The sequence below is a fragment of the Lindgomyces ingoldianus genome, assembly GCF_010093535.1.
Source record: "Lindgomyces ingoldianus strain ATCC 200398 unplaced genomic scaffold BDR25scaffold_4, whole genome shotgun sequence".
Classification (NCBI taxonomy): Eukaryota; Fungi; Ascomycota; class Dothideomycetes; order Pleosporales; family Lindgomycetaceae; genus Lindgomyces; species Lindgomyces ingoldianus.
This window is the reverse complement of record NW_022985165.1, coordinates 854741-867640: the sequence shown is the minus strand read 5'-3', so window position 1 is coordinate 867640 and position 12900 is coordinate 854741. Positions and strand designations below refer to the sequence as shown.

The window sequence follows — 12900 nt, the reverse complement described above, 5'->3', positions numbered from 1 at the left end:
CAAAAAAGCTTAGCTGACTAAGAAATTCACCAGAACGCGCCGAGCTGATCCCTGTCAAGCTTGGCGCCTCATGTAAACCTTTTGTTGTCGGCAACCTCCAAGGTGCACACTTTCAATCACCGCGCAATTGGGCTTCCCTGCGCATTTGTTTCCTTCTCTCCCTCGCCCTCTCCGCTCCGCCATTTCGCGCCGAACTTAACGTCTATGCCTTCTCGCCGGCGCGTAACCCTGACCTCCTCCTAAGCCTCTCTCTTACTAGGCCGCCGCGACGACGACCCCCATAGCCTTCCCCTCCCATCATGGATTTCTCTGCCCCCCCAGCGACGCCCCAGCGCCCGACTCCCGGCGCGTTCATAAACACTCCTGCGCCGGGTCGGCCTGGGCTCTTCAGATCCGGCTCTGCTCAGCAGCCACAGCAGCCCCAACAGCATGTCGCACCCCTTCCCCCAGCAGCACCGGCTCCCTCGCCCATAGAACGTGCGGCGCGCACCATTAATGATATGCTAGCGAAGGATGCGAGATATCCAGATGTCGAGACATATGTTGGACGTAAGTCGCCTGTTGCTGGTCAAGGCGGGATGAGAGGCTAACAACTTCTACAGAAGGCATTTCCGGCGAGTACGACCTGTCGACGAACCGGGCATGGACACCATTTCAGAAACTCCGGACGTATGAGATTCCAGAGCGCATATTCGAGCAGGTCAACCAGACACAGATGGCTACTACCATGGGTCTCTTTGCCGAGATCAACCACGCCTGGGTTACTATCGACAATCAGCTATATTTATGGGACTACACGCACCCCAATCCGGAGCTAATCGGATACGAGGAACAGCCAAACACCATCATTAATGTGAAGCTGGTGAAGCCCCGTCCCAAAGTTTTCGTGGACACCATCTCACACCTCCTGGTTGTCGCAACATCCGCAGAAATACGCGCCATTGCCATGGAATGCCAGAAAGGGCCTGAGGGTGTGCACGGTGTCACACTGTACCAGACGGGGTTAACCGTGTCCGTTCGAGGGATTCACGTTGGGTGCATAGCAGGCTCAGCCAAGACGGGCCGCATATTCTTTGCAGATGGACGAGATTCGGAGGATATCTACGAGCTGAACTACCAGAATGAAGAGAAATGGTTTCAGAGCAAGTGCGGCAAGACAAATCACGTGCGCAAGTCCATCACCTTTCCCACAATATCCTGGTCTGCGCCGAAGCACGAATACGTGCAGCAGATGGCGATCGATGATACCCGGAATCTTCTCTACACTCTATCATCCAGCTCTGCTATTCGCGTTTTCCATATGAAAACACCGACAACCCTGGAACTAGTTATTGTTCGGCCGTTGGCTGCTATCCGGACTCTGTGCGGCCATTTGGTTCGACAATCCGAATTGCTCTTTGGACCTAATCTGCGGATCATTGGCATTGATCCTATCACTGCCCCAGAAGCCAACCAGCTGTCTCTTATGGCAACGACCTCAACCGGGTGCCGGATATTCCTAAGCACCACTTCCGGCGGATTCTTCAACGACAGCACCGCGGCACCGAACAGTATGCAGGTCCGGCACATACGGTTTCCTCCTCCAGACAGCCAGACAGCGAATCAAACTCCATCAAATCCATTACAAGCGTATCCAGGCTCTAGTCCGGTCGGCGTTCACTCGACAAATCTTATAAAGACTAGCGACGGTTTCCGTTACGCCCCAGGCTCATTCTTCTGTTTTGTCCAGAAGACAGGAGATGCAAATCACCTGCTTTTTATGTCGGCGCCACATACAGGTGAGATAAACCAACGAGACATAACTCAAGGCCCCCGGTACAAGGAATCTGCGCAGGTCCTCCCCCTTGGAGGACTGATGCAGGATATTGGCCTAGTCACAGATCCATTCTCAGCTGCAAACACCCCCCAGGGTTTCGGGAACGAGCTTGCAGTGCAGTTCGACAAGCCTCTCTGTGAGTGGGCCATCATGACACACAACGGCATTGAGACGATTCGTCGACGGCGGCTAGTCGATATATTCGCGGCCATTATCAAATATGGTGGAGGACCACAGGGTGTCGAAGGTGACCTCCGTCAAATCGTCAAAGAATACGGAAGGGCAGAGTGCGCGGCGACGTCCCTGGCTGTAGCATGTGGGCAAGGTTCTGACATTGGGCCGGATTCTCGCATTGCCAAGGTCAGTGATCCAGAGGTCCTTGAATATGCGCGCAAGGCTTTCATCGATTTTGGTGGGAAGGCGCAGGTGAATGAGAATTCGACTGTAGAGGGACTTTCCGTGGACAATGTACGGCCGTCCCCTCGTCATGATGGTATTGCTACGTACATTTCGCGACTCGTCCGGTCAATCTGGCGGACACCTATCATCAAGTCCGTAACGAAGCCAACCGGTCCTGTTCTCGAACCGACACACAAAATCTCGAAATTGCAAGAGATACAACGTGCACTGGTTCAGCTGCAGGAGTTTCTGGAGTCTAACAAGCAGTTTATCGACGGCTTGGCCGGACCCGAGGCTCTTGGACGAGTGAGCTCAAGGCAAGATGAGGTGGAATTGCAGGGGGAGAATCGGGCTCTTACAAGCTTAATGGTCATTATTAACAACATCATCGAAGGCATTGCTTTCGTGCTGGTTCTTTTCGATGAGCGGCTAGAGGATATTCTCGTTCTACTCCCTGAGGATCAACGTCTGAAAGTCCGACAACTCACTTTCGAGGGCTTGTTCTCTGTCAAGGAGGGCAAAGATCTGGCGAAAGAGCTCGTGAAAGCAATTGTCAACCGTAATATCCAGAAAGGATCAAATGTTGAGACTGTTGCGGAAGCTTTACGCAGAAAGTGCGGTAGCTTCTGCAGCTCAGATGACGTTGTAATATTCAAGGCGCAGGAGAATCTCAAGAAGGCAACAGATGTTGGCGCTAACGCGGAGAGGGGTAGGATCCTGCTCAATGACAGTCTGAGGCTGTTCGAGCAAGTAGCGAAGAGCCTGAGCATGGAGAACCTTACAGCGGCGGTTGATAGGTATGTCCAACTAGAATTTTATGCTGGTAAGTATACATGCCATTCTCTAGAGTATCTTATAGGTACTAATAATCTGGTATTTAGGCGCTATCCGGCTCGCACTCAAGGTTGCTCAGGAGCTCGACCGCGGGAACAAAGCTCTCTCATGGATCAAAGACGGTCAGCCAAGCCCAGATATCCGCCAAGACTCATACAACAAGCGGACTGCGTGCTACGCCCTCGTGTTCAAAGTTATCGAGGCCGTCGACCATGCATATAACGCCCAAGGTACCCAGCATGACGGAGTCATCTCACAGATCACACGGCGCAAACACGAAGCATACGAGCAGATCAACAACTCCGATGATGAAGTTTTCCAAAACTACCTCTACGACTGGTACCTGCAAAAAGGTTGGGCAGATCGTCTCCTCGAAATCAACTCCCCCTTCGTTGTAGACTACCTCCGCCGTAGCTCGCACACTGATATCACACACGCTGATCTCCTATGCCGTTACTACGCGCATTACGGCGACTTCCTGAGTGCTGCAGAAGTGCAATTCCACCTCGCTCAATCGTCATTCGATCTCAAGCTCGACCGTCGTATCGAGTATCTCTCCCGCGCTAAGACAAACGCATCGTCTCGCATAACCGGCTTCTCGGAAATGGGATCAAGAAATCGGCAGAGTAGGCAGGAGTTACTGCGGAATATCAGTGATCATCTGGATATCGCGAATATACAAGATGATATCCTACAGAAGATGAAGGCCGATGTGCGGTTTATGCGGACGGAGGATTTGCTAGCTAGGAGAAAGGAGGTGTTGGATAAGCTGGACGGGGCGATTCAGCCGTTGGATGATGTATGTTTACTCCACTCCCTACCCCTTTCCTTTCTCTGTCCTACATTTTGTAGTTGGGGATTTCTAGAATATCATTTACTGATTATCCTTAGCTCTACCACGGTTACGCCGACCAAGCCGGCTACTACGACATCTGCCTCCTAATCTACCACTCGGCCGACTACCGCAACCTGCCCGACGTCCGCTCTACCTGGACCAATGTGATCGACCAAGAGCACCATAAAGCCCTCGAAACTGGTCACCCAGCCCCCTGGGAACTCGTGTCTCTCAAAACCGTCGAAATCGGCCATCGTGTCAATCTCAATGAAAACGTCTTCCCAATCAACATCGTCCTCCAGCTACTGCTGCAGTACGATATCCAATACTACACCCACGATAATAATCGGAATCCCCAAGCAAGTGCAAGCGGAGATGACCTCCTCCGCAGCCCGTTAACTTGGGCTCTAGACCCCTTTATCCGGCTGTCCGCGCCCTTCGAGTCCCTAGTCGCGACGCTGGAGTCGCTGTGGTATTCGCAGGAATATCCGTTTCAGGGCCGCAGCCGGAGATTACTGGTGAAGTGGATTATTTATGCGGTAGAGCAGTGGGCCGAGCAGAGTCGGAGGTCGGGCGTAATGTTTGGAGGCACAGAGAATGCGATTGGGCTTGCAGACTGCTTGAGGGTAGTACTAGGTGCAGGGGAATTGGATCGTGCGAGGGAGGAGGATAGGGAGTGGGTGGAACGGGGAAGAGCGGTTAGGGAAAAGGTTGAGGAGGTTGCGAGATGAGTTGATTATGTGGCCGACCGTTCAACCGAGAAAATTGGGAGCGGGGGCCAGTTGATGGAATCGTTGGCGATGCATCGATCTATCCTTTCAGTGCAAACCGGTGTTTTCTGGAGGACATTGTCTATCTATCGTGTATCTCCGGGCTTCTTGCGGGATTGGAGGGAAAAGCATGGCTGACCTGACCGAGTGTACTTTATCTTGGAAGACGTGAGGTTTTTTTTTTTCAGTGGAGAGTGTTCTTGGAGATTTCATCATGAGCATGGCGCATGACAGGCAAGGTACGGAAGCAATAGCGATTGGTGGATGGAAATCTTGGAACGATAATTAGTTAGAGCGTGTTCTCAGAGTGAGATTGTGAAGATTGAAAGGTTATATTGAACCAGCAGCTAAGTTGATCGTGTCTGGCTCGTGTCGCGTGCTTGTGTTTTTCAGTTCCCTACAGTCGTTTCGGTGCCCTTCAATCTCAGTACTTTACTTTTCAGTGCATCCCAAATCCGTCTGTCCCCTGCCTGTCGCATCCGCTGTCGTACATCTTCAACCTTCAACTACATCCTTGCCAAACTCCTGCACTAAAAACAGCTTAGAGTTCCTTTTTCGTAACAGGCTCGATGCCCTTCGTCTTAGAAAGCAATTGATCAAGACGTGCGTAGCAGTCAACTGCCATGAATACTCCTATGCTAAAGTTAGCCCGGCGCCCGGCCATAACCCAAGACGAGTTTTCCTTCCACATCCTCCAGCCTCTCTCGGCTTAAGACCCCTACCCCCGGAAAATACTAAATATCGAACCATCAATACATCCCAAGTAATGCAAAACAACCGCACTCACCGAGACCCAAATACCCCCCATACATACCACCCAACCCCTGGACTCCCCTCTGCTTCTCATTCAACTCTTCCCAACTCAGCATCTCCGCCATACACGTGAGTGTCGTGATTGTAGTTTGCAGGCCGAAGATTAGTAGATGTAGTGGGATGCGAGGGTCGTTGCGTAAGAGAGCTGGGATCGCCCAGAGGGTAAGGGGGAGGTGGTAAGTTAGTTCGAGCAGAGTGTAGAGTGTGAACCAGGATCTAAGGGGGTGTTAGGGTCTGCGGTTTTGATGGGGGAAAGGGGGAAGGGAAAGATTGGGAGGCGGAGGGGTATGGGAGGAAGAATCTTGGGTGCATTTTGGTTAGGATTTTCGTCCAGCTTCATTCGCCGGAATATACTCGGCTGGTGCAAGCATATATACACGTCCTCATATTCCTTGCGGCTAGCCTTCTGCTGATATGGATATGCAATGCATCGACAGAATTACCCGGACTCGCGGTTCTGAAAAGCAAGAATTCACTTACGGCGGCTCAGAGAAAAATCGATCTCCATAAGTATTGTAATACCAAGCTCGTACTTGGGGCATCCAGGCCGGCTTAATGGACGTGGGATAGAATGAAGTCAGGTCGAATGCTGAGAGGGACGTAAGTATTTAGATCATTATCTGCGCTCTTCTCGATAGTACATATTCAAGTCCTCGTGGGTGAGGTTCCCCGCTTTGTGAGAAGACACAGAAATTGCAGGACGAGAAGAGAAATTCGAGGATGAAATGACGTAGTCGCAGAGCAACGTTAGGAGTCGCTGGGGAAACGAGATCTATGCTCAACCAAGGAAATAGACAGGAAGGAAAATGCGCAGAGTGTATGCCAAAAAGGGGGTAAAAAACTCCATCATATCAACCTCCTTCTCTTCTTCCATTCTTTATGCACAATTCTCTACTCTTATTCTGCAAGTCCACCATCACAACAGAAAATTTCGTAGCCACTACTTACCAAGCATAACCGGGAGATGAATCAGAAAGAAGACGAGATACACAAGATCTCTCTTCCGATGAAAGATTGAAGTAGCCATCGTTGAAGCTGCTGCCTTAAAGAAATATGCTGAAGCTCGAACGATAAATTGTTGAGGCTAATGTCGATGTTGATGTCCAAAATACGAGTTGTGAGATTACCCCACGCTATAGCGAGCTAATCTCAGATAGGAAAACGGGGAAACATGTTCACGTGACCTCGTATCCTTCACTGTGCCTGTTTGCCCAGGTGCTCAGAGTCCAGCCACAAATCCCAGGAATATGTCATAGATGAGTAAATCTTCTATCAGATTAGTAAAACACAGAGATGTCGAAACAGCTTATATTTGCAATCCCATTTTTACGCTTCCACACACATAACCATCCATCCATCCCAACCTACATACAAGATCATTAACAAAAGCCATTCCATAAAATATTCAAGAGACTCTCCCTCCCTCGCATCCCCTCGCCACCTCCCAGATCAAGTTAGAAGAAAATGTGTGACACCACCCAGGGTATAAAGTATTTCAAAGCACTGGCCCCGCCCCAGAATCATCAACATAAGTCACCGCCTGCCATCCACGTTCGCATTTCGTTCCCGATCCCGTCGTCCCCCGACCGAGTTAAGAGCAAACCAGATAGACAAAAAGAACCCCTATTTATACACAAATATAGCCCCAATATAATGTTCCATGATGCGCTTGCTGAAAGCTCGTAGTAAAGTAAAATTAGAAAGGGGGTTAATCAAACCGCATAAATCAAACAGCAGCGAAAGGACAGAGTGATAAGTGAAGAGTAGAGAAGAAAATAGAATGAAAATGCCGTATCCTCGTAATATAAAATCAAAACATCCATATCCCCAATTTAAATCCGTATGTCAAGTAGTAATAACTCCAAAGCCTCCCCATAATCACAAAGAACCCACTCAATCTAATGCTGGAGGGGGAGATTTACATGCTTCCAGCACCTGGGATGAGCATTTCAACACACTTGGTCAACAGATTGCTCGCCTCGTGCAACAGCTCCCACCTCGTCTTCTTGAACATATCCCGCATGAGGATCAACAGGCCAAGGCATGCATTTCGATCCGGCAGCTTCGCCAGGTCATCGGGCGCTCGCACGCCTCCTACCCTGCGCAAAAAGCCATACATGTCTCTGACCTTGTCTTCGTGGGTTGGGAGTTTGTACGCAGACTTGACAGGACCATCGAGAGCATAGCCATATGACCAGACAATGAGAGTGGCAAAGTAGAGGACCCATGGCCTGTTAAGTAAGAAGTCATCGCGAGCTGAATAGTCGAAGCTGGTCGAGGGTGAACTATTCGATGGGCCTCCGCCGTTCTCGTTGAAGATCATGACGTTCGACAAGAAACGAAGTGCGTAGAAAGTTGCATCTCGAGCCCGTGCTGTAGGCGCCCAAGTTTCCTTCATTCTCCGCTGAGCACCGTTGTAGTCTTGAGGTGTTATCGATCGTCCGAGCAATCTGGTGGCACCAGCATAGATTTGGCAGTCGACTATATCGACATGCATTGCCATATGGGCCATGTGGTGAAGGACTGTGCGGGATTCATAAACGTTCTCGTCATCCAGGCCGTTGGAATATGAATATGCGTTCGGGGCGGCGAGGTCGGTGGGCCGGGCCAGCGAGGTGTCAAAATCCTGTTTCCAGAAGTCGAAAGCGCGAGTGAGAGATCCCCTCCATTTATCGCGTCCACCTAGCGCCTGTGATACACCAAGCGAACTAACTTGGAGGTCTCGTTGGTTCATATGCCAAGATACGCTGAGTAATCCAGCCATAAGAATGGTGCGGCCAAATGAATTCGTTCTCACGCTCTGCCCATTTAGGGTCTTCTTCAGTCCATCCAGGAAGGTGGTCTGCTTGATACCATTCGCGTGTAGGCTGGCCTCAACTCTGCCAACTTCAGAACTGCTTGTGGCTGACCAGAGAGCCTCATCGCAGGGCAATGGTAACCGCATCTCGTGAGCGACCATGACAGCGCTGTGACCGAACATGGTCGCATGTATGCTATCCATGACAAATGCTGCAAAGGCAGCCCTTCTCGTTGCCTCATTTGTGATCCAGTGATTCCACCACTCATCTGGGGTATTCGCTCCACCAAGAGCTCCGTTGATGCTTGGCTTCGCATCTTTGACGCTTGGAGGAGAATCCATAGCGGACCTACCAATTAGTGAGCTTCCTCTCCTCATCAGTGTTAGTGTCGTAGCATGATGAATATGTGCACGCTCATGCAGCGGGCGAGTGGAATACATCTTTTCAAACACTTCCAGAAGGAGCAATGCTTGGAAGATCCACAATTTCGCCGGTGGCCGGAAATCAGCATCCATGAAGATTTCCCAACGGAGGTGCCAAGCTAAGAAAGCCGAGAGATTTGCACATGCCTGTGTCACATCATGGCTATAGCTCTTGTCTAGACACGAAGCGCCAAGACACATGATAGCCAGCAGCAGAAGATCAGGGCAGGATGTTGCGTTGAATGTGGGCTTATGCAGAATCGGCAGCTGTTGGTGAAAGTGTATCCAGTATGACCCAATATAAGTCTGCATCATGTGCAAACTTAGGACGTGATGATCGTCGTCCTTGTTCCCCTCAAGAATATCCTCTTTCTGCTTCTTAACTGGCGCATGGTCTGTTTCATTGAACCGACCAATGATCAGGTCAAGCAAGTCTTTACGCTTCTCTTCAGATAACACTGATTCTGGGGGCGTTGTGTCCAAAATGCTATTGACCGCCATAGGATGCGCAGGAGGTGCTGGATTATTGAAGTATCCAGCAACAGACGGATCATAGTTGAAGTACGGCGCCTGCAGACCAATTTGTGATGATGCAGACCCAATCTGGCCGAGATTATTGGACCCAGTCGGATAACCCATCGGGGAGGCACCCGGCCCGAAGTTTGAGTCGTTGAACAGCCACGCAGCGAAGTCATCAGCCATCGCAAAGGGAGATCTACTGTAGCCCTCACCGCCAAACATGGGAATAGCATACGAGGGCGTGGTGTTCTCGAGCATTGAGGTTTCAGATACTCCGTTCATCCTAGTGTCTATCTGCTGTGCAGTTGCCTCGACGCCATTCATGGGGGTCTGCCCGGACGTGCCATTGTAGTATTGGTTGTCAGGCTGCTCTCTTGCTGCGGGAGTAGCGGGTTGTTGAATCGAGGGAAATTCCGGGGGTGGGAGGGATGTGAACTGAGGGAAATTCTGCTGTGACTGATAACCAGGACCAGAATTGGGCTGATAAGAGTTATTCACCGCTGTCCCTGAAGGGGGATATGATTGCGATGGAGTGGCTGCAGAATTATACGGCGAGTTCGAGCCGTATGATGATGATAAGTTGGACGTCTGCGCCCTAAGTTCAGGCCGCTGGAAGTTTCCATTGCTCATATGTGGGGAATTGGTGACCGGCGGCCTCGCTCCGTACTGCGAACCAAAAGTGGAGGTGCGTGATGGTGGGGGTCCGAAGTTTCCAGAGCCCTGGGACTGCATCTCATACTTAGCATCAGAGCCAGCGCGATATGATTCGTCACTGCCAGCCCTGTTCAAAGCGTCGGGTCGTGTAATGTTCGATGCAGGGGAATGAAGGTTTGGTGGGGACATCTGCGGTCCCGTCGCAGAAGACCCTGCTGCAGGGGACTGCAGGGCAAAGGTTCTTTCCGATGCTCCTTGCTGCAACTGGAGAAAATTAGCAAGGTCGGGCGATATGGCGCATGGGGTTATCTATACCGTGGGGGAGTTCTTCATGTTGCCAAGCTTGGTGGCCGTTCCGTTCTTTGGGGCCATGGCTGCAGTGACGATGGGGTTCAGATTGTGCATGAAGGTGTCCTTTCGCAGCAATTGCGAGCCCCGCGCTGTGTGTCGCTCTTTGTGTCGTGCACACAAGTCTTGACGGACGAAGGACCGGTGGCATTCGGGGAAGTCGCAGTGGTAGATTTGCTTCGGGTTGTCTGCAGGAGTTAGTGAATATATCTATATTCTGTGGGGTCTCGTGACAGTGGCGCGGGGTTTGGGCACGATGCGCGGTGATGGGTGAATGCCCGAGCCCAGGCCTCGAACAGTCTCATAGGGGTGAAGAGCACTTACGGTTCAGTTGGTGCCGGTACAAGTGCTCTGCCCTCGAGTAGCTCTTCCCGCACCCTTCGTGGGGACATTCAAACTTCTTGTCCAGTCCTTTCCTGCTCCTTCTCCGCTTCCTCGACGAGCCGGTAGCCTCGCCGCCATCTGCACCGTCGCCAGTGTTATCCCCATCGCCGTCTTCTCTATCCCGCCGGCGACCTCTATTGTCGTCACGCTCGGGGGATGCGGGTGTTGGGGGCTCTATTGCGCCGCTCGTGGTTTCCATTTTCTGGGGGAATTGTGTCTCGATCTTGCCAAAGTCCGATGCGTGCCCTCCGTGCATTGACAGAATTTGCGCCGTCATTGCAGATATGCGGGGAGCAATGTCGCGACAGGGTGAGACTAGGCGCGTCTCTGGAGAGGGAAGAAGATGGGTGAGGAGCGGTGGTCCCCGCTCGCTGTGGTGCCCAAGGTAGTGGGTACTCGCGTGTTCGATTACTGCAAAAGGCGTAGATTAATCTCGGTGTCAGTGGCGGACGTTGAGGCCTCGGAGGTCGGCGGGCATTCTACGCAGTTCGCAGTCACGGTGATGTAGTTTGGTTGGGGTGTAGTAGCACAGCAATGGAGGTAAAGGAAGACAGTGCCCGTGGGCTGGTAATGATCTGCCCGGGAAACAATGCGGAGATCACGGGACTGGAGATAGTCAGGGCAGAGTTTGGTGGGTGTGGATGTTTCACCCTGGTGGATGCTTGTGATGGTGGAGTGCTGGGCTGCCTGCTGTGTGCTGGAACTGGCGGGATGGTGGTTGGTCTGGCAGGGCGCGTGGAGGGGCGAAGGATACGATTGCTGTGTTAATCGCTCGCGGAGTGCTCCGCTGGCTGGGCTGCCAGATGACCCGCAGCAAGGCCGTCGCTCACTGGCTGCGGAGGCGGGATTTGACGAGCTGGCTGTCCGCTGGGTTTGCCGTCGGGGTATGTTTTGACTGCACCAAATTAGGAGCGCGTGGGGAGGACGCAGAGGGCGGAGGAGAATGGGGTGGGTTAGGTGGAAATGGGCGATGGCCGGTATGTGAGGTGTGAGAACGGATGGGATGCTGACCTCGAGGCCTTGGTCGGCGCCCGGGTGGGTGTGGCAGCCGGGAGCGAAGCCTGCGCCAAAGAGCCCAAGGACAGAGTGATCTCCGCCGCAGCCGCCGATAAGAGGGACCCTCGATCATCCGCCGCTAGATAGAAACCTCAACTCGAATGAAGGCGCTCAGGAAAACCTGCGAAAAGAGGGGTAGCGGTGCTGGCGGGCGACGACTCACGGCACCTCATAAGCAGCGCCCGTCCTCGCAATTAATTCGCAGGCAGGGTGGAATGCAATGCGAATATGCGCCTCGACAACACGCACTCACCCTAACTTCTGCAGCGCCCTGCACCGCGGCAGGAAACGCAGCCCTTCTGTCGCAAAGTGTGGAGAAGGCTAGGCGTGGGGGGCGTGAGAGGCGCGCGTGGGGGTGCAAGCTGGTTGTAAAGTCTTCTCGTAAAAATCCCTCCGCCGCCAAAAGCACGTCTCGCAATGGCTCGAGGGTCAATTGATATGTATCAAATCTCAGAGGCTCGTGCCTGTCTGGCGCAGGGCTGCAGTAACGTTCACTAACGCACATTTCTAACTCCGGCTCCTGCACGCAACACAACCATGCCCTCAACCATCCCTCATCCGCCAGGCCTCATCTGCAACCATGGCCTCACTGCTGACTCCCCCTTCCCACTTCCCTTTCCACGTTCGAATTCGTCCATCAATTATATTTCTTCTCTTGCTCTTCGTCGTATCCAAGAGCCGCTAGCTCCAGACTAAGGCGTGACTTCAGACTCTAGCTGCCTCTGCCTTCGACATATCTGATCCAACTTTATCCAGCAGCTCCCTGGGATCTCCCAATTTGTGTCGCCTCACCACACGAGCCTCCTTTCTCTTCCCTCTCCTCCATTGGCTTTCCTGCCAATTCTTTTTCTTCCCCTTCAAGCCTCGACCGGCCGCCGACCTGCAAGGCGTCCCGCGTCTCCAATCAGCAACTCCTTACCCCAGATCACGCATCACGCGTTCAGGTCGGACAAAGCCAAGACCGCGAGCCATTATTGTGGCGTCATGCAGACATGCGGGAAATGCAGCGGCCAACCGCAGCTCGTCGCCTAACAATTCCAGCCAATCGACGTCCCTTCAGAGGTCACTTTTATTTTTTCACGAAACTCGCCAACTTCAGATGGAGGGTCTCTCCCTGCAATTAAGTCTGCGCAGACATTCTGGCACACTTTCCAAAGCAAAAGTTGAGCAGGTGCCAGCTCGGCATACGTAGTGTCATGACCCTCGACGTCCTGGAACGGAAGAGCAAAAAAACGTTGCCCCAGGATGGTCA

General features: G+C 52.2%; 4 protein-coding genes across 4 annotated transcripts; 2 read left to right on the top strand and 2 right to left on the bottom strand.

Moving 5' to 3' along the window:
* Window positions 1-156: 156 nt before the first annotated feature.
* Window positions 157-4906, top strand: BDR25DRAFT_253357 (nucleoporin-domain-containing protein). Its single transcript, XM_033686234.1, has 4 exons — window positions 157-549; window positions 603-3038; window positions 3097-3848; window positions 3941-4906. The coding sequence occupies exons 1-4, from the start codon at window positions 300-302 to the stop codon at window positions 4613-4615; spliced, it is 4113 nt and encodes a 1370-aa protein (XP_033552645.1). The 5' UTR covers window positions 157-299; the 3' UTR covers window positions 4616-4906.
* Window positions 4907-5195: 289 nt separating this feature from the next.
* Window positions 5196-6540, bottom strand: BDR25DRAFT_331549 (uncharacterized protein; the record flags this gene model as incomplete). The annotated part of the gene is made up of 4 exons (XM_033692647.1): window positions 6416-6540; window positions 5948-6056; window positions 5442-5683; window positions 5196-5353 (listed from the first exon to the last, which is right to left on the bottom strand). Exons 1-4 carry the CDS (start codon window positions 6492-6494, stop codon window positions 5196-5198), a joined length of 588 nt encoding a protein of 195 aa, XP_033552644.1. The 5' UTR covers window positions 6495-6540.
* A 26-nt stretch (window positions 6541-6566) lies between these two features.
* BDR25DRAFT_350086 (uncharacterized protein) lies at window positions 6567-7220 on the top strand (the record flags this gene model as incomplete). The annotated part of the gene is made up of 5 exons (XM_033694636.1): window positions 6567-6584; window positions 6625-6716; window positions 6773-6920; window positions 6950-7149; window positions 7202-7220. The coding sequence occupies 5 exons, from the start codon at window positions 6567-6569 to the stop codon at window positions 7218-7220; spliced, it is 477 nt and encodes a 158-aa protein (XP_033552643.1).
* Window positions 7221-7385: 165 nt separating this feature from the next.
* BDR25DRAFT_211462 (uncharacterized protein) lies at window positions 7386-10869 on the bottom strand (the record flags this gene model as incomplete). The annotated part of the gene is made up of 3 exons (XM_033684683.1): window positions 7386-10118; window positions 10176-10396; window positions 10533-10869. The coding sequence occupies 3 exons, from the start codon at window positions 10867-10869 to the stop codon at window positions 7386-7388; spliced, it is 3291 nt and encodes a 1096-aa protein (XP_033552642.1).
* Between the last annotated feature and the right edge of the window lie 2031 nt (window positions 10870-12900).